Consider the following 21,780-nt stretch of genomic DNA (forward strand, 5'->3'; position numbering starts at 1 on the left):
TAATAAATGTCAAAGGAAAACAAATTTGATGGGCTCTAGTTTTTGTCCCTTTTGGGTAAAGTCATCTGTGACATTGGATAAAATTACATGTTTTCCTTATTTCTCTTACTTCTCGCTCAATGTTAGGTGAGTTTGGCCACTGTGATTTTTGTGGCCAGTCAGAAAGCACTCTCTGCTGAAGTAAAGGCAGTAATTAAACAGCAGCTTGAAAGTGTCTCCAATGGATGGACTGTGTACCGAATTGCCAGACAGGCATCCAGAATGGTATGTATTATCCTTCTCTAGGACCCAGGTTGGCAAAAATAGCAAAGCTTAGATTGTGTGATTCTGACTCCTAGTCAAAACTGAAAAGAAATATGGAAGTACGTTTTAATCATGGGATTGAAAGTTTTTAACTTTTCTCATTTCAGAATGGTATGTATGTTGTTACAGGGTAAATTCTACAGGAATTCAAAAAATATGAGCTCTTTCTGGCTGAAGGTTATTAGTGGCACTTCATTTTTCCCTATACTCTCATATCCACAGTCGCCTCCCACCCACCACTTCTGTCCTCCATTATCAGTACCCCACATCTTTCTTCCCTCTCTCCCCCCAACCTTGTCATTCTTACATGGAGAGGGAGGCAAGTTTTGGTATGCTGTTCCCTTCTCAGTCATATGGAAAGCCTACCAATTTTTATTTTGTTTGAGAGGAAATATAGAGCTTGGGTAGTATAGAAATCCTTTGGATACAAGTCCAGAGAGCAAAGTTTGAAAAGCATTTTTCTAGGTATTGTAATGCATGTTCTCATTTTACCGCGTTTCTCAAATAGGGGAGAGCTCTATTGGCAGGACAATTCTTTGTTATACCTAACACCCCCCAAGCATCCAGGTGCTGCAGGATATTGAGCATCCCTGGCCCCCAGGCCTTCAGTGGCACTCACATTCCCCCCAACAGCTCCCCTCTCCCAGTCATTTCCAGAGGCAGGTGCAATGCTTCTGATAATCACTTCAGGGAACTTGCTGGAGTCCCCAGCCCGTCTCCGCCTCACTAAATAGCTCATACAGAATGACATACACTCAGTGTTTACACTTTCTCTAGTTTGAACTAAAATTCTAGACGAGTTATAGTTAATTCCATTTATTTTCTCTTTGGAACTGTTTTAGAAAAGAACTAAAGGTGTTCTGTTACATAAAAGTAGCTCAGCATATTTTCTCTGAAGAAATACTTAGACCGAGTCTTAGAGAATTATATAATGTGAGGAATGGTTGTTAAAAACTTATCCAAGGGTTTTGAGTTTGTCTTTCAGCTGCCTTTCAGCTAATTCAAGTGTGAGAACCTCATCTTGTGCCCACCCCCCCCCTTTTTTCAGGGTAACCATGACATGGCCAGAGAGCTTTATCAGAGTTTGCTGACTCAGGTTGCTTCAGAACATTTCTACTTCTGGCTAAATAGTCTGAAGGAGTTCTCACATGCAGAACAGTGCCTCACCGGGTTGCAGGAGGAGAACTATAGTTCAGCACTTTCTTGCATTGCTGAGTCTTTAAAATTCTACCACAAAGGGATTGCTTCCTTAACAGTAAGTCCTCTTGACTCTCCTTTGGTGATGATGACTTGTGTGAGAATTGTCTCAATTTTCTTTGTGGGTTATTCTGTTTGAACTACCCTGAAAAACCTGGTGATAAATACATTTAACAATATTAAATAATAGGACATGGTAGTAAATCCTTAACCCTTCCCCCACTTTTTCATATTCATAAATTGATGGAAGTTTATCATGTTGTTTTTATCAAGTACCAGGTACCACATACGAGGTGGATTACTGAATCCATGCAGAAAGGATAAGCAGGAGATAGGATATTCCCTTTCCAGACTCCTGTTCATAAGAGGTATTGGGTCAGAACCAACCATCAAATGTAAACCCTGCCACAACCCATTTCATGCCTGGCAGCTACTCACTTAGAAGCTAAAGTTTCTTGCTTTGTAGATAAAGAAGAAATTGTCAAGGATGCTAGTGTCCCACTTTTTACCCCTCTGTGATATCCTCCTATTCTAAATTAAGAGTCAGCCAGCTACTATTCTTGTTTTCTCTGCCAGGAGAGCTTATAAAGGGGTTGCAAGAAGGGTAGACCATTAACATTTCTTATGTTTCCTTGAAATTGGTTATATTCCGAAGTAAGAACCTGTACCCGAGATGAACATTTTCTGTATTAATGCAAAGATTTATTTTCCCCTTAAGGCTAAAGAGTTTATATAGTTAACATTAAACATTTTGTAAGTATTATCACACAGCTTTTAAAATTGTATATATTTAGATGGAACCATAAAACTTTTGGTACCTGCTTATATACATTTATCCCATAATCTAAAATATTTTTAATGGTGGGCCATCCCCAAAGAAGTGCTCTAAAGTAGAATAAAGAATAAACAGATGTCACAAAAGAGACAATATTCAGAATACTGTGGGTACATATCTTTTGAAGTATAATTTTTTTTGGCTAGGATTGATTGCTGTTTTAAAACAGGAATATAGGAATGGCTTCTCTCCATCTTAAAGGGTAGCATTGACTGCTGTGATTCTTTCCTCTTGATTATTCTGAGAAAAGAGTGTTGTTGCCTGTATCAGGCTAATAAATGCCTCAGAAAATCAAAAGGTACAATTATTGGTTGCAATCAGTAGAATTATTTCATTTTCTAGTTCACGTGGAGCAGAAAATTGTTTATCATTCAGTACAGTAAATGGTTGGAACTGTGAAACAAACTCACAGAGCAGCAAAGCAGGTAAAATTAATATTGTGAAAATCCTGTTGAATATTTAATAGTCTTTTAATGATTTGTGTGGTATGTGTATTTAATGAGGCTTGGCAGTAATTAAGGACTGATTCTAACATAGAAGGAAAGTATTCAGTTGACAGACAGAAACCTCTTGTCTTGATCTCTTCCTGCCGTTAACATATTATGACCTAAGGCAGGTTATTGGGCCTTACATCACCTCTGTTGGAAATGGAATTCTTTTATTTAGCAGACTATAAGCACTTACTAGTGCCAGATACTACTTTGAGGATTGAAAAAAAAATCAGGAAATGATCCTATACTTGAGAGTAGGGTAGAGAGGAAGGCAGTATGATTCTTACAGTCATTTGGAACTTACCACATTTCTGATTGTACTATACCATAAAGGGTCTTTTAAAGATTTATTTTAATCATTCATTTGGCAAGTGTAGATTTCACAGTAGCTTTGTGTCTTTGTAACTGAGAAGATATAAGCATGGACTGACCTACTCCAGCCACATGAATGACCCAACATGAGATTGTACAGTTGTGAGAATTCTGCTTTTTACCTGCTTCAGCCAAACTAAACAGAAGTTCAAATTCTGTGCTTATGGGGACTGAATGGCAACGTTGAGTATCTAAATTTCCCAACACTAATTAATGATTGAGTTATCTTGCTACTTAAGAATAAAAATTATAAAAAGTATTTTAGTTTTCTGTGCTGTGTAACAAATTACCACAAATTTAGTGACTTGAGACAACCCCCCCCTTTTTAAGATTTTATTTAAAAGAGAGAGAGAATGCGAGTGAGCAAGTGCAGGAGCAGCTGGAGGAGCAGAGGGAGAGGGACAAGCAGACTCTGTGCTGAGCACGGAGCCTGTCATGAGGCTCCACCCCATAACCCTGAGATCAGGAATCCGCCGCTTAACCGACTGAGCCACTCGGGCAGCCCGGACAATACCCATGTGCCCATGAGCCAGAGGTCCAGGCAAGGCTCAGCTGGCTCCTCTGATCGTGCTGTCATAGTCACGGTCACAGTGTCAGCCAGGGCCAGTCTGGTCTGAGGCCCAAGGAGGCACAGCGTCCTCTTCCGGACTCATGTTGGCAGAACTCATTTCCTCACAGCCTTCGAATTTGTGGAAGCTTCAAGGCCTGCAGGAAAATCTCTCACCTTCAAGACTGTCTTTTAAGACTGATTAGGAGACTGATTGGGAGAGATCCACCCAGAAGAATCTCCCTTTTGACTGATAAACAGTCACTTCATTAAGGATCTAAATTATATCCCCCAGCATTCCTCACCTTTGCTGTATTCCATTGGTTAGAAATACAGTTACAGGGCGCCTGGGTGGCTCAGTTGGTTAAGCGACTGCCTTCGGCTCAGGTCATGATCCTGGAGTCCCGGGATCGAGTCCCACATCGGGCTCCCCGCTCAGCGGGGAGTCTGCTTCTCCCTCTGACCCTCCCCCCTCTCGTGCTCTCTCTCTCTCTCTCATTCTCTCTCTCAAAAAAATAAATAAAAACTTTTAAAAAAAAAAAAAAAAAGAAATACAGTTACAGATCTCCACACTCAGATTACTGTTGTAATCTGGAAGATGTGGACACCGCGGAGTGTGAAGCAGAGGAACAATATTAGCATTCTGCCTCCAGTGGTGGATTGTTAATTGTATGTATGTATGTATGTATGTATGTATGTATGTATGTATTTAAGGATTTTATTTATTTGAGAGAAAGAAGAAAGCATGCCTGAGCTAGGGGCGGGGGTGGGCGCAGACAGAGAGGGGCAAGCAGACCCCACTGAGCGCAGCATCCGTCACAGAGCTCAGTCTCAGGACCCTGAGATTAACTGACTGAGCCACCCAGGTGCCCCATTTTATTTATTTTAAAATAGTAAATATGTAGAATATCTCCATATATAGTATAGAGGGTATATTTAAAAAATACAACAAATATCCAAATATACCTAGTATATTTAGGAAATGGGGCATTACCATTGCCTCTAAAATTCATGCATATTCCTCCATGTTTGTATACCATTTCCTACCCCACAAAGGTAATCACTATCCTGAATCTTCTGTATATCATTCCCTTGCCTTTCTTTATAATTTTAACATGCATTTTTGAACTCTAAACAAGGTACTATTTTATATTGTTTTTGAATTTTATATAAAAAGGAATCATATTTTTCTTCAACTTGCTCTGATTATTTAAATTATGTTCTTCAGATTCATTCATCTTGCATGAAGCTGTAGGTCAGTTTTACTGCTGTATATTCTTCCATCATATGAATATATGTCAATTTATTTGCCCATTTTAGTGTTGATGGAAATTTTAACCTTCCCAGTTTTTTGCTGTTAAAAACAGTACTGCTATGAACATTCTTGTACATATCTTTTGATACACATATGTAAAGCTTTTTCTAGGACAGCAGTCCTCAATCGGGGATGATTTTGCCCTTCCAGAGGACATTTGGCAATGTCTAGAGACATTTTTCGTGATCATGATTTGTCATGGTGTTTAGTGGGTACAGGCCAGAGATGCTGCTAAACATCCAGCAATGCACAGGACCACCCCCCTCAACAAAGAATTACTCAGTTCAAACTGTAACTAGTATACTGAGAATGAAAACCCTTCTCCAGGGCAGTAGACCTCAATCAAAGCTACATATCTGTCCCGTGCTCCAATTTGGAAGTGTGGGGGGATGTCTGTTTTTGTCACAGGGTCAGGGGGACTACTACTGGCTTTAATGGTCAGTGGCTAAAGATGCTTAATCTCCTGAAGTGCCCAGGACGCTCCTGCCTCTGTTAAGAGATACTGCTCTAATATACTACCTGGGAGTAGAATCACAAGGTTGTGTACACCTTCAGTTGACTAGCTAATACCAGGAGGCTTTCTGTTGTGGTTTACAAATTTATAATCCTCCCAGCAGTGTATAAGAGTTCCTGTCGCTCTACATTTTCCCCCTCACTTGGTATGTTCTAGACGTTCTGATTGACATTTCTCAAATTATTAATTCAATTAAACATTTTATTTATTAGATGTAATTGACATACAACATATTGGTTTCAGGTATACAGCACAATGATTCAATATTTGTATATATTGTGAGATGATCACTACAATAAATCTAGTTAATATCCATCACCATACATAGTTAGAAAAGGTTTTCTTTTTTGTGCTGAGGTTTTCTTTTTTATCCTGAGGACTTTTAAGATCCACTCTCTTAGCACCTTTCAGACATTCAATACGATATTAACTATACTCAGATACTATACATTACATCCCTGTGATTTATTTATTTTATAACTGGAAGTTTATACTTTTGACCCCCTTTACCCATTTCACCCACCCACCACCTCTGGCAACCACAAATCTATTCTCTATCTGTGAGCTTGAAGTTTTTTGTGGGTTTTTTTTTTGGTTTTTGGTTTTTTTATTCCACATATAAGTGAGATCATACGTAATTTGTCTTTTTCTGACTTACTTCACTTAGCATAATATCCTCAAGTCCATCTGTGTTGTTGCAGAAGGCAAATTTTCACTTTTTTATGGCTGAATAATACTTCATTATATATACATACCACATTTTCTTTATCCATTCATATGTTGATGGACACTTAGGTTGTTTCCATATCTATTGTGAATAATGCTGCAGTGAACATGGGGATGCATATGTCTTTTTGAGACAACGTTTGTGTTTTCTTCATATAAATACCCAGAATTGGAATTGCTGGATCATATGGTAGTTCTATTTTTAGTTTTTTGAGGAACCTCCATACTCCACAGTGGCTGCTCCAGTTTACATTTCCGCCAACAGTGCACCAGAGTTCCCTTTTCTTCACATCCTTGACAACACTTACTTGTTTTTGTCTTTTTTTTGGTCATTTATTTATTTATTTCTTTGGCAGAGAGAGATCTGCACAAATGGGGCAGGGGGGAGAGGGAGAAGCAGGCTCCCCGCTGATGGCCTTTCTAACAGGTGTGAAGTGATATCTTGTGGTTTTGATTTGCATTTCCCTGATTAGTGATGTTGAGCATCTTTTCATATACCTGTTGGCCGTCTTTATTCTTTGGAAAAATAATCTAGTCAAATCTGCTAATTTTATAATCAGATTGTTGTTTGTTTTGTTTTGCTGTTAATAAGAGTTCTTTATATTTTTTGGATATTAACTCCTTATCAGATATAGGACTTGCAAATATTTTCTCCCATTCAGTAGTTGCTTTTTCATTTTCTTGAAACAATTAATTATTTGTTTCATTTTTGCCCATTTGTGTTTTGTTTTTTTTTTCTGTTGACTTCCAGTTGAAGTTTTTTCATTTTCCTAGCAGGTTGTTTGTCTTATTGATTTATAAGAGTTCCTTATATGTTCTGGATACTAATTTTTTGTAGGTTATATGAGTTGCAAATATCATCTAATTTTGTAGCTTTTTTCCCCCCATTTTCTATCTTTTGATGAACAGCCATTCTTAGTAGTCTAAGACTTAGTGGTCTAAGTTATTGGTCTTTCTTCCTTTATGGTTTCTGATTTTTAAAAAAATTTTCCCCAGTTCATGCTCCCTTCACCCTTTTCCCCAGAAGTAAGCACTATTTCGATTTCTAAAACTATAGGTTAGTCTTGGCTTGTTTTTTAGCATTAGTTGGGGACCTATGCAGTATTCTTGTGATTCTAGCTTGTTTTGCTCAGCTTTATGTTTGTGTGAATCATTCATTTTGTCGTCGTTGGCATATTGCCGTAGCTCATTCATTTTCATTGCTCTGTGATATTCTTTTGATGACTGTTAAAGCAATCTGTTTATCCATTTTTATCATTGGGGAACATTTGGGTTATTTCCAGGTTGGGACTATTAAGAGTAATTTCTGAACACTCTAACGCACATCTTTTGGTAGAGGTGTGCATTTCTTCTGGATGGTAGTGCTGTGTCACGGGATAACTTAGGTTCAGCTTTAATAAATACTGCCAAAAGTTGCCTGTGGTGGTTTCCAGCTTATACTCTTACCATTATGAATGCCTTTTGGGGTTCATAGTGCTTCTTGAATCTATGTCTTGATGACTTTGATCAGTTTTGGAACACTGGGTTATTGTCTCTTTAGCTCTTGCTTCCTGTCCCTTTCTGGCTCATTTGGGACTCCAGAGAGAACGATGATAACTCTTTATCATGTCCCTTTATCTCTTACATTCTCTTCTTCCTCTTCCATCTTTTTATCTGTTCTTAGCTCTAAATGTTTTCTTCTGACCTATCTTCCACTTCAGTAATTTTTTTTTTAAGATTTGTTTATTTATTTTAGAGAGAAAGGGGGTTGGGGCAGAGGGGGAGAGAGAATCTCAAGCAAACTCTACACTGAGCTCAGAGCCCGATGTGGGGCTCGATCTCACAACCCTGAGGTCATGACCTGAGCCAAAACCAAGAGTCAAACACTTAACCGACTAGCCACCCAGGCACCCACCCCCCACTTCAGTAACTTACATTGTGTCTAATCTGCTGTCAAACCCATTCATTAAGTTCTTAATTTCATTTATTGTGGGTTTTTTTTTTTTTTCAGTTCTAGAATTTCCATTTGGTTATTTTATATTTTCCAGTTCTCTGCCAGGATTCTCTGTCTTGTCTTTTAATTTCTTTTAACATATTAATCATAGTTACTTTAAAAAATTTGTATCTGATGTTCTGTTTTCTGGATCTATTGTGGTTTGTATCTTTGACTTTTTTCCCCCTCTTGCTTTGGAGGATTTTGTCTTTTTTGTATGCTTTATTTTTTATTTGGTTTTGGACAATGTAGATGAAAAGTTACAGTGATTACATCATCCAGAGCCTTATGTATCTTTTTTTGCCTTTGGCAGGCAGTTAGGCTAAGATTGCCTTAATCCAACCAAGGACTGAACTGATTAAAAGCTAGGCTTCAGTCCTTGGGAGGGCCAGTATAGTTTTGGGCTCTCCTAACTCCTAGGGCATAGCCCTTTGAGGTTACAGCCAAAAGCCTAAAGTGTTTTCCTCAGCCCCCTCCTGGTCTTATGAGACTGCTGAAAATTCTGCTCAGACTCTCAGGAGCAGCTTTCAAGTTAGCAAACATCTCAAGGGAGAAAATGTCACCAAATGTCAGTCCTACGTCCTTGCATTTCCCATTTCTCCATGATTTTTGGCTTTGAAATCCTTTTTGCCTTAGTAAGCTCTTCAGTGCTTTCAAATATATTATGTTCGTAATATTGTATTCAGTTTTCACAGCTGTTGTTAGTAGGAGGGCTGGTTTAAAACAGTCTAGTCCACGATTGCTTTATGCTTGGCTTATTCTTTCAAAATCTGAGGTTATACTAAGTAAAATAAGCCAGTTGCAAGAAGACAAGTACTATATGATTCCACTTATATGAGATATCTAAAGAAGTCAAATTTATGGAGACAAAAGTAGAATGATGGTTACCAGGGACTTCTGGTCCATGGTTTAGGTTTACTCTTGGTTGTATGTTCTTTACCATTGTGTGAGTGTGTGTGTGTGTACGTGTACACACACACACACTTTTTTTAACTGAGCTCATCAGGTAAATATTTTTTTTTTAGCCATATTGGTTTCTTTAGGTAGCTCCATTTAGAAAATTGGATATGTACTACAAGTCAGAAGTTCAGTGAAGTAGCATTATATGCATGTCTAATAAAGATTTAACCTTGGGGCACCTGGGTAGCTCAGTTGGTTAAGCATCCAACTCTTGATTTCAGCTCAGGTCGTGATCTCAAGCCCCATATCAAGCCCTGCATCAGGCTCTGTACTTGGTGAGAGTCTACTTGAGATTCTCTCCCTCCCTCTGTCTATCCGCGCCCCCCCCCGCCGCTTGCACACACATGTGTGCTCTCTCTCTCTCTCAAATAATAAATAAATAAATCTTTAGAAAAAAAGATTTAACTTTATATGTTTAGGGGAAAAGATAGAAGGAACGAGAAAAAATGGAAGGAAGGAGAAAAATAGTCATTTAAATAATGGGGAAGCAAAATAGCAGTCCAACTAGTGGGAATAGTTCTTCTCAATTAGCTGATACCCCAGAGAGAGCATTAGGGAAATCTCCGAGTTTGTTGTTCCTTCACCTGCCTGTGTTGAATTCATTGAAAATAATTCCTTCCTGAGGAAGTTTCAAGGGTAATATTGATTGCATACAATTTTTATTTTACATGCTAACCTTAGAATCCCAACCTGTGTTTAAGCTTTAGCTTCAATACAAAGAAAAGAAAATAATATCCTTTTTATTTCTCATTGGCATTATTCATACTGTTATAATCTAAATTTTATTTCTTTTACATTTTCTTTTACAGATGATACTACCTTTTAAAGTCTTTGGCCTCTATGACAAATCTATCTTTTCCATGTCCTTTTGAACATGTGTACTATATCTAGCATTGCTTTCCTTCAGCATTAACACAGTCCAAGATGCATAGTCACTTTCAGAGTTTCCATCTTCTGTCATCAATAAAATACTCAAAAATAAATCCAGAGTTGCAGTACATCTTCCTCATTATAACTACATCTTACTTCTCTTTCAGTTTTGTAATGCATGTTAGGACAAGATGGCCAGGGTTTTTGTCTGGTCAGATGATCTGTACTGTATTTATAGAACAGTATCATATACAGCTACTTGTATCCCTGACAAGAGTTACTGACAAGCAGTAAATTAAGAATAGCAGGTAGCAGCTTACGGGGCAGAGGAGGGGGGAATCTCCCTTCTTACAAGAGCAAATTAAATCTCTAAGGAATTAAAAGCAATTAAAATGTGCTCTCTAATCTCCTAGTCTGTGCTGTTTCATGATTAGAACAGGCATCCTAAAAGTGTGAAAACCACAGAATTCAATATATTGAGTGCAGTTACTACCTCTAACTTTTATAGCTCTCTTTATACGTAGCTTATATATATCAAGGGTCTTGCCATTTGAGAAGGATACAAGAGCAGGTGTATGTTCTTTATAAAGGATATAGGGAGTGGCTAATTGTTTCATAGAGTAAAATATGAATGCTACCAAATAACAGAACTTAACCATTTGACACTTAAAAGTAGAGAGAAGTACGCTAAGGTCAATATGTGATACTTGGCCAAATGGTACTATGGTAACTGACTTCTAGAAACGCAAAGTCAAATGCCTTGCTCTCTGGTTAGAATGGAAGTAGTATCTAAGGAGCAAAGGGCATCAGCATGGTTTAAGCTAGTCACGTCAGAGGAAATTACTTTCACTGTGCTTCCATTTATTGTTAGTTTAGCAAATTTTTGGTATGCCTTTTGTTGAAAGCACCATGCTAGGCCCTCTGCCAGAGTAGTTACTGAATGGTTAACGGGGGTCCTAGTTTCTGCCCACACTGGCTTGACTTACGTTCCTTGCCCCATCTACCTAGCTACTGCTACTCGTCGCCATCCAAGACTCAGCCCTGATGCCTCTCTTCCCCATTGAAACTTATTTGTGTGTTCTGACCTGTTCTTCCTTGGTAGCCTCTCCGTGTGTTCTAACGTGTCTGCTCAGAAGTAAATTAATCTGGAATTATAGTGGAAAAATACAGCCATGAGGCAGTATGCTTTTTTAACAGTGACCGTCGAGCACCGTGGTTCTCCTGCCCTTACCTTTCTTTCCTCCCCCCTCCCAACTTTGGAAAATCCTGCCAGTGGTTCCAGTGATGACAATTTCATGTTAGAAAGGCGGGAAGGTGATGATGAGGGGGGTTTTGGAAGAAGGATCTTGTCCTTGAAGTGTCCCTCAAATGATATCTTACTGGTGATAATCTAGCCAACCCCCATGCGCCGGGGTCTTCATGAATGTAGGGAGTGAGGAACCTGAATGTTGATGGAACATACAGTTTTTCACAGCTGACGCTGGTCAGTTTTTCTTTCTAATACCACATCGTTCCTCTTGTAACGTAGGTGTTTATCCATCAATGTTAGAACTACTGCTCTTTTGCACAGACGGTGACAAATACTTTGTGTGGCACCGTCTGGCTATTACATTTACTTTTGTCTTACATGCATCTTTTTTCCCCCCCAGGCTGCCAGTACACCACTGAATCCTTTAAGTTTTCAGTGTGAATTTGTAAAACTCAGGATTGACCTTCTACAAGCCTTCTCTCAACTTATCTGTACTTGTAATAGCCTCAAGACAAGCCCCCCACCTGCAATTGCCACGACAATTGCCATGACCTTAGGGAATGACCTTCAGAGGTGTGGTCGCATCTCCAATCAGGTGTGTCTTCACTTGGTTTTCAGTGCAGTTTTTATTTACACTTTAGAGGTTTTTGAGGTTAGTCGTGAGATGAAAAATTCTGAAATTTAAAAGTCAGCTCTTTGACTAATGGACATTAACCATCAAATGCTTAACTCATCTGTCTTGCCAAAAATAGGCTGATGTTTTATTAGAATGACAAAGTGACTGATGATGTCTCACTAGATTCTACATATTCATAACTGTATTAATTGTTTTAGTGGAACTTGAAGCTAACAAAGCAATGCTTTTTGTTTCTGTGCGTCATATGTATTATTATTGTAATTGTGTAAACATTTAGAATTTCGTTTACCATCTTTGTTCATTTTATTTAACAAGGTTGATAAGCATGAATGGAATGGAAATGAAAAGGGTTGAACTACTTTTTGGATTTGATTGTTTGAGGATATGTTTTTTTTTTTATGTTTTGGTTTTTGTGGTATATCATTATACAATAATGATAGCATGTTCCTTGTAATTGATACTTCTCCTTCTTTTTAGATGAAACAGTCCATGGAAGAATTCCGAAGCCTTGCTTCCCGATACGGGGATCTTTATCAGGCATCTTTTGATGCTGATTCCGCAACGTTGAGGAATGTGGAACTGTATCCTAAAGCTGCTTCAGTATTTCTTGTTTTTGGGAAGTATTCTTTTAAACGTAGAGCAAATGCTTTAGATATGCTTAACTAAAAATACGTATATTTAGATTGGCCTACAAATTTATTATAATTAATAACTTCTCTTTTGAAATCTAGTGTGAGCAGTATAATTTTACTTTTTAACTTCAACAAGGCTTTAAAAAAAAAAAAAGTAGTGACTCAGTGGTGGTCTTTCTCCACCACTAGGAAGAGCCTCCAAAACGCATGTCCCACCAGTGTTGCATACTTTGTGCGCACTTGAGCTACAGTGGAGAAGGCAACACATTTTCCCATCAGAAAACCATTTTCTCTTTTGTTACATCTGTCTTCTTCATGGTGAAAACCCGGATTCCCATCACCTTTATTAGTGATCTGTAGTTTTAGTCATCACTTTGGTTCCCTCAGTCCTCTTTGAGTTCTCCATATTTAATTAGCAGCCTCAAATGCTTTTTGAAAGGAAGGAAGAGATATATTGTTTTTAAGTTGTGGGACCTATAGATCAGTAGTGCTTGGCATTTTGGTTTTCTAAGTAAAAACCTATGAATGCTATGAACCCTTTCCTCTACAAAATGCATTTATGCACACATCCTGGCAGATTTTCGTAGTCCCAGGAGGGTTACCAGATCCCTTGAGCCCCAGCTTCAGAACCTCTGGAATAACTACAGACCATCTTTGGTGTTGTTGCTTTTAACTTTTATCACTGAAACTCCTACTTCTAAGCGGAAGAGAACAGTTTCTGTGATTGAATCACAGAGCCTGCTGCTTGGTTCCCCCTTCCCACATTAGGCAGCCTCTGAAGTACTCTTCCCAGAGGAGAATTTAAGAATCACTATTATAAACAACATATATCCCTTAAAAGGGGAAAAAAAAAAAAATGAAGTCTCAAACCACTTAATTTGATAACATATGGTTACCTTAACTAAAAATATAATCCTCATCTTGACTTGATATTCAGGTAATATAAAGTCTACATGGATTTCTCTATTTTCATGTAAAACCTTAACATTAACCCAGACAGCAGCAGAGCTGTTTACTGATATCTCATGCAATAGAAGCCCTGATTTTGGATCCAGAATCAGCAAGGTATTTCTAATAATAGTTTACATTAAGGTACATTTTCCAGTGTTATCTTACCTGGTCATCACAACATGTGTTTGGGAAGAGGTATTATGGAAGAACAAACAGAGAAGAAGGACTTTGTTAGTATTTGCCCGAGGTCACACTCCTAGTGACAAAACTTGCTTTTTCTGACTCCCATTGTTTATTTACTTCTGCCTATTTTTTTTAAAAAGCCTTATTTATTTGTTTTAGAGGGGAGAGGGAGAGAGAGAATCTCAAGCAGACTCCCCGCCCCAAGTGCAGAGCCGAGGCAGGGCTTGCTCTCAGGACCCCAAGATCATGACCTGAGCTGAAATCAAGAGTAGGACGCTTAACTGACTGAGCCTCCCAGGTGCCCCACTGCCTCCTATTTTTAAAACATTGACTTAGAAAAATAACTGGGAAGAAATTCTTTGAATTTGAATATTTTCTTCTTGTGTACTATACCTAAAATTTGGTATGAAAAATTGGGTTAATAATTAAGCTTGAATTTTTTATTCTTTGATTTCTTAAACAAAAGATATTCCTATTTTTTGCTTTATTAATATTCTTTTCTCCTCTCCCATTAACTATTCAAAATATTCTATTAAAGAATGATCCACTGTTTTTTTTCCCATTACGGTATTCTGTTTTGGAATGTGCATTTTCAACTGTCTATAATTTCCAATTAATAAGGCCTGTGATTCCAGGGTCAGCTTTCTCAAAGAGAGTATTAACAGACAGAGTGAAATTTCTCTACCCTAAAATAGTGACTCACCATTTCTTTTCAGGACAATAGCAAGATCCTTGCTTATGTTTTAAAGTTCTGCCTGCTTTCAGACTAGGCCACTTGGCTATCTTTGTCCCCACTCATCCGATCCATTTTAATATAATATTCGTTTATTTTTCCTTTTATCCTGTTTTCATCAGTGTTCATTTTCTCTTCCGACTTGCAGGGCTTATTTAAAAAAAAAAAAAAATCCTTCCTTTTAAGTTTCAAAATGTTCTTAAACCTCCATGTACTTTATAGAGTCTTTGCCAATTAATTGATGCTTCAAGGATCACACCATTTCTTATTGTGCCATACTCATTTTACTTCTTAGCACCCAGATATCACTGTACTGTTGATTGGCACAATAAGTATAAGTGTTTTTCTTGACTGACTTTTTAACAGATTAGGTGCATTGTCAGCAGGGAGAGGGTGAAGGGAGTTATCCAGCCAGCTCACACATGCTACTCTCTACTCTCTGTCCTTCCTACCACTTTTTTTCACTCCTCTCCTTCCCCTCTCATCCTCCAAACCTATTCCTCTAGCCTCTGCCCTTCATAGCAGGGAAAAATTGGAAAAGAAAGTTTGCACCTTGAAGGAGGGTTCTTTGGGTTTCATTCTCAATAATATACAGCTGCAAGGAGTGGATTCCTTCTAAAACTTCTGTTCTTGATTTTATATTCTGCATCTTCCAAATAAAGAAAGACCAGCTAAAAAACTCAAGAGTGAGGCGTAATGTTAGTATTTCACTAATGTGTCTATCTTTTTCGTAGCCTAGGAGCTTTTTGGGAGAAGAGACCTTGTCTTATTATCTCTGGCACCTAACATAGTGCCTGAGCCAGTAACAATAAATATGGATTAGGACAGGGTAAATGTCTCTAATTATGAATGTGATTGTCTGCCTCATCCTGACTTTTTAGAATTATCAAGAAGAAATATTTTGAGATGGTTGTCCATTGCATTTTTCTACTCTAGCTTTTTATTTGCTCTGTCATGATTCCTTTGCACTTAATCTTTATTTTACTGCCTAAACGATAAGGGAATAGTTTCTGATGGTGACAGAGTAACTAAGACTGGACTTTTCCTTTTATTACAAACAGCTAAAACATGTAAGTTAACTGTTTTCACATGCTGGGCAGTAGGAAACTCAGGAATGTAATCCCTCAGAGGAGGGACATAAATAAGGTAAACACTACAATAGTCTTTACTTTCCTCTCCCTGAAGGGACTTTTTAGACTGCCTCTCAGGGAGGAGTAACCAAAGCAGAACATGGTGAAGAGATAGGGATCAGAGTTCAGGGAACCAGAAGAAGCTAGAATTTGCAGGACAGAATACAAGAGAGAGGAAGAAGCTTTCCAGGGAAAGAGCTCTAGAAATTTCACCGGCTGTGAATCTTTGGCTGAATGCTGAGCTACACATACCTAAAGTGAAACTCCACACGGCCAGGCAAAAAACTACAAGGGAAAGAGTAATTACCAGGAAGCTATAAGCTGAACAATTCCCAGAGCTCACACATGTCTGAGAAATGTTTGAGTACCAACTAGCCAAATGGAGAGACCTTATTGAACACTGAGAGCATTCAGAAGAAACACCAGAAGGGTCAAGAAGACATAATTCTAAATATTTATGTACAAAGTAACAGATCTTCCAAATATATCAAGCAAAAACTGAAGGAAAAAAAAGCAGAACTGAAAGAGAAATAAATCCACAGTTACAAAGTTCTCAACACTTCCCTCTGAGTAATTGATGGAACAACTTGGAAAATTTCTTAGGATATAGAAGACTTTAACAACACCACCAATCATTTTGATCTAATTGACCTGTATATACCAAGAGCAGCATACATGTTCTTTTCAAGTGCATTTGGAACATTTAATGAGATAAACCATATGCTAGGCTAGAAAGCAAATCTCAAATTTTAAAGCATTGAAATCATATAGAATATGTTATCTGACAAATTAGAATGCACTAACAAAAATGATCTCTAGAAAATCCCCACATATTTAGAAATTAAATAAGACTTCTGAATAACCCAGTTGGTCAAGAAATCAGAAGGGAAATTAGAAAATATGTTAATGAAAATGAGAAAACTACCTATCAAAACTTGTGGGATGCAGCTAAAGCAGAGCTTAGAGGGAAATTGATAGCTTTAGATGTTTTTATATAATATAAAAAAGAAAGTTTAAAATCAGTAATCTAAATTTCTGCCTTATCTGAAGCTAGAAAAAGAAAGCAAATTAAACTCAAAATAATTTAAAGGAAAGAAATAAAAATATAAGCACTAATCAGTGAATTAGAAATAAATAGTTAAGAAAATCAGTGAAACCCAAAACTGGTTCTTTGAGAAGATCAATAAAACTGTTAATACTAGCTAGTCTGAGCAGTAAAGGAACACAGATTACCAATATCAGAAATCAAGAGTACCAATCCAAATCCTATAGCTATTAAAAGCCATAATAAGGGAATAACAACAGATCTTCATGAACACAGGTATAAGAATCATTTTAACAAAACATGTAGAAATGGAATCCAGCAATATACAAAAGATAATACATCAAGACCAAGTAGGTTTTATCCCAGAAATACCAGGTTAACAATAGAAGATCAAATGGTGTAATTTGCCATATTGCAGAATAAAGGAGGAAAGCTAAAGTAGAGGATTTAACAAACATTTCAAGTCTTACTATAAAGCTATAGTGATTAAGACAATGCAGCATTGGCTTGATGGTAGAATGGAGAGCCCAGAATATGGAGAGACCACTCACATATGTGATCATTTGATTTTTGACAAAGGTGCCAAGATAATTCAATAAGGGAAAGGATAGTTTTTTCAATGAGTGGTGCTAGGATAGCTAGTTATCTATATAGGGAGGGGAAAAAAAAATTTTGACCTTGCTTCACACCATACAGAAAAATTAATTCCGAATATATCATAGACCAAAATGTAAAATTAATTTCTTTATGCTTTATTTGCGTGTAGAGTTTTTCTTAAGAGTCATACAAATGAGGTTCAGTTCTTGTCTTATTGGAACTTAAGGTACAGTACAGAGCAGGGAATATAGTACAGAGCAGGGAACAAAGCTTTGGAGCCAGGCAGATATGAACATGATGAATCCTTTATCATTCACCCCTAGCTGTAGAAATATGTGCATGGAATTTCATCTCCCTGAGCCACATATGCATGAACTACAGGTAAATAATGATGCCTGTCTCCTAGAGTGGCTGTAATGGTTAAAGGGAATAGCCCATATAAAGTACCTAAGTGAAGTGCCTTAGTGGTGCCTTTTAACACACACAGTAGGTATTAAAAGGGTAATAAGGGAAGAAGAAGAACAGTCTTATGCCCAGTGTGGCTAAATTACCTATATTGCATTTTCAGGTAATCCCGTTGAAGGTTAGTTAGAATACAAAAGATTTGCTTTCTTTTCTCACTTAGAGATACTTTGAAGAAATACTTTTTGGGTGTGAGGCAGTAGAGGAAGAAAGAGGAAATCTAAGTAAAACTTTCCCAGCATGCTCTGTGTGCTAGCTCTCCCCCGAACATTCCCACACCTTCCCTGTCCATGCTTTAGATTCATGCCATTTCTGCAGCCCTGAATGCCCACCACACTTCCGTCTCTCCACATCTTGTCCATCCTGCTTGCCCAGTGGTTTGTTCAGGACCTATCTCCCGTGGCATTCCCCACTCCCTCCACATTCTGATCTTTATTTATATATCTTCACTGGTTATGTGGCACTTCACCTGCTGGCTTTATACTGCTGGTTACCTTTTCAAATGTCTTGCGTCTCCTTCACCTCATGACAGAGGCAACAGTTAAACATTTTTCTACTACCTAACAACCAAAGTGATTAGCCTTACATAATTTAAAGTCAGGTCTGGGTTTAAATTTAGGGCTTGTTACTTACTAGTTATGTGACTGAAGGCAAGTCCCTTAACCTCTCCAAGCCTCAGTTGGCTCATCTGTAAAATGGAAACAGCAGTGCTTACTTTGTTATTTTACAAAATAAATGAGAACATGTAGAAAGTGCCTGACACATTTAGACATTAAGATGGTGACTATTTTGGGTGATTAATTGATACTGATTTGACCTCAGTTTCCAGGAATCTGGATCTACTGGAGCTGCCCACGCAGACAGTGAATATGAGCGGAGAATGATGTCTGTATACAATCGTGTCTTGGAGGAAGTGGACTCACTCAATCGGAAATATACCCCTGTTTCTTACATGGCAAGTGTTGTTTGGTTCATTGAGTTTTTTTTACACGGAAGTGGGTTTTTATCCAACTCGGGCACTTCCTAACCCTATGACTTCAGTAAATTTACCTCTCTGCCAGTTTTCTCCACACCTGTTTTATAACAGGGTTACTGTTATATGCCTTGCAGCATTTGCCGCGAGGATGAAATGAGCTAATCCATGGCAGCGCTTGGCACCTCTGTGGCTGCTGCATAGTTAATATTTCGAATCTGCTCCCCCAGAACGCAAATAATACTTCTTTTTTTTTTTTTTCCTTTTTAACAATTCAACTGAAGTTGGCAATAGTTCTCAACCCTGACTACACATTAGAATCACTTTGGGAGCCTTTTAAAAAATGCATCAATACCCAGGCCACACTCTAGACCAGTTAACTTGGAATCTCTGGAGTTGAGGGCCAAGCATTAGTATTTTTCCAGGCTCCTAGGTGATTCTGTCCTGCCACCGGGCTTGAGAACCACTGGCCAGTGGAAACAGAAAGAACTGGGCTCATCGTCTACCTGGCAATGAATCACTTCTGCCAGGGGTTGCCACTGACGTCCTTAGTGCACTGTTTCCCCTTAGCCTGCTGAATCTCTGCGACCTTTGGGAGTGTTGAGCTCTCGCTCGCTCTTCAGTCTTTTCCCCCACAGGACAGACTGACACACACTCACTCAGAGTTTCTCCTCCCTGTCTGGCCATTCCCCAGTGTCTTAGCTCGGGCTCCTATACCAAAATCCCTCTAGATTGGGTGGCTTAAACAACAGACACTTCTTTCTCCTAGTTGTGGGGGCTGGAAAGGCCAGAATCAAGGTGGCAGCCAGTTGGTCCCTGGTGAGGACCCTCTGGCTGGCTTCCAGACGGCCCCCTTCTCACGGTGTCCTCACACCGGGGAGAGAAAGGGAGCTCTGGTCACTTTTTTTCTAATAAGGACACTAATCCCGTCATAGGGCCCCATCCTCATTTTTTCATCCAAACCTAATAACGTCCCAAAGGCCCCGCCTCCAGTTACCAACACAATGGGGCTAAGGCTTCAAAATAAGAGTTTGGAGAATAAAGACATTCAGTCCATAAGACCCTGTCTGTGAACTTACACCTTGGAGATTTGCCCTTGCCCTGCCTGCCCATTAGATGCTGATATCCCCTGCAGCTCTCTTGTGGCTCCCGCTCTTCTCACTCTGTACTCTCACCTTTTATCAAGTGTTTAAGAAGAAATTGGCAAGATGTGTTGTGGAAGAGTTAGATTAGATTTCAGGACAGGAACTTTCCTGGACATACTGCTTTCCACATATGATTGTCAATATTTATTTGCTGAACTGAATTGATGAGGGTAGTGGTTTGACATTGAGATTTGGTTGCTAAGGGACAGTGTAAAGATTATCTTTGAAGGAAATATACACATCTCTGCAAGACATTGATTAAATTAAATACAAAGGTTAGAAAGTACCAGATTCAACAAAGAAGAGTGCTGGTGCTCTGCTAGTCCTCCTGCTGGTTCATTAACCATATGTGACTTCATGTCTCTAGACTCTTCCTCTAATGGTAATCTGCTACTAACGTACCTGTGGAGGTGTGCCCCAGGTGCCGGTGGCCTTAGAGGCGGTCCACACTGTCCCTGGAGGGAATTGTAAAATCTGCAGTTTTAAAACAGAGATTGGTGCCTTTTTGCTGGGGAACAGCCTGAGGTCACTTGGGGTCCGCTTTAGTCCATCCTTTAAAGAGGTGTCTCTCCCAAATACTCTTGGCATCAGACTTCCATTACCAGTAGGACGTCCCTGCAAATGCTTCCCAGGTTCCTTGTTGCAGGAAGATGAATAATGTTGAGTTTGCAGTTAAACCTGAAGAAAGAGACCCAACGTGTTGGAATCTACGTTGTGGTCTTCTCAAGTAATAGACCTGCCATTTGTATTATGGGTCTATGGGCACAAAATGTTCAACACCCTGAAACCAGTGAGGAGTGGATTCTTCTGGTGTGTAGCCTTCATGCGCAACTGTTTAAAACTGTTTACAGCATAGGCAACTAGGTGGCACCCTGCTTGGAATCAGGAGCTTAGAAGGGCAGCCAGCAGAGTAGAGTAGTTTTCACCCTGAGGTGCTTTGGGGCCACTGATGGGAAAGTAGACTGAGGAGGGGAGGGTAGACTAACAGGAATATTTCTGGGTCACCCAAAGTTAGAAGTGTTCTGATGGTGCTGTAGCTTTTTTTCGATTAAGTTGGTGAATCGTTGTGACATAGAACAAATCATTGACCTAAGAGTCAGGAAACCTAGGTTCTAGTTCTAGCTTGTTTTGTTACCTGTCTGGGTGACGAGCATCATCAGCAAAATTGAGGATTAGCCTGGGTGACCTTTATAATATCTTTGACGGTGTCACAGGTTGTATACTCATCTCCAAACTCATCAAGTTGGATACATTAAATATATACAGTTTTTTGTATGTCAGCATACCTCAGTAAAGTGGTTTCAAATAAATAAATACGTATAATTCTTAGAACTCTTAAATTCTAGTCATATGACTCCTTTTACTAACCCTCAAAGATTCACTGAAGTGACTCTCATCTGCAGCTATTCTGGGAGTTTGAAAACTCAGTTTAATTTGTGAAATGGATTTTTGACGTAAGGTACTCTTACTAAAATTTCAGAATTCTGTAGAGTTGAACTATATAGTCATTCTTAATCTTAATTCCAGTAAGTTTCCACCATTGCTCACTCTCTAGGGACCCACGGCCACAAGAACAGGGAAGCCACCCTATGGACATGGGATGGAAGAACAAGGCAGTGAGGCTCCCCATGGGATTTGGTGTTAGGCCTTGGATATCAGTATACTGTGCTGACTTCTTTATCATATATTCTTTTTTTTTTAAGTCAAATATGCTTGTATGTTTCTTGTTTATTTTTTTATTAACATTTGTTTCAGGGGTACAGGTATGTGATTCATCAGTCTTACACAATTCATAGCGCTCACCGTAGCACATACCCTCCCCAGTGTCCATCATCCAGCCACCCCATCCCTTCTACCTGCCTCCCCTCCAGCAATCCTCAGTTTGCTTCCTGAGATTAAGAGTCTCTTATGGTTTGTCTCCCTCTCTGGTTTGTCTTGTTT

At 38.8% G+C, this 21,780-nt stretch overlaps 1 protein-coding gene across 3 annotated transcripts in view; it reads left to right on the forward strand.

Annotated features, from left to right (window-relative positions):
• INTS7 (integrator complex subunit 7) overlaps positions 1-21,780 on the forward strand; it is a 100,565-nt gene that overhangs the window by 65,638 nt on the left and 13,147 nt on the right. For all 3 annotated transcript variants that reach the window (XM_025877899.2, XM_073900225.1, XM_025877900.2), the window contains 6 exons: positions 127-264; positions 1,352-1,558; positions 11,752-11,946; positions 12,466-12,569; positions 13,617-13,685; positions 18,544-18,676. In XM_025877899.2, the coding sequence (XP_025733684.1) occupies positions 127-264; positions 1,352-1,558; positions 11,752-11,946; positions 12,466-12,569; positions 13,617-13,685; positions 18,544-18,676 (846 nt within the window). The remainder of the gene's footprint in view (positions 1-126; positions 265-1,351; positions 1,559-11,751; positions 11,947-12,465; positions 12,570-13,616; positions 13,686-18,543; positions 18,677-21,780) is intronic.

Source organism: Callorhinus ursinus, unplaced genomic scaffold (assembly GCF_003265705.2).
Source record: "Callorhinus ursinus isolate GAN/ISIS: 27379988/994484 unplaced genomic scaffold, GSC_fseal_2.0 scaffold13, whole genome shotgun sequence".
NCBI classification, from domain to species: Eukaryota; Metazoa; Chordata; class Mammalia; order Carnivora; family Otariidae; genus Callorhinus; species Callorhinus ursinus.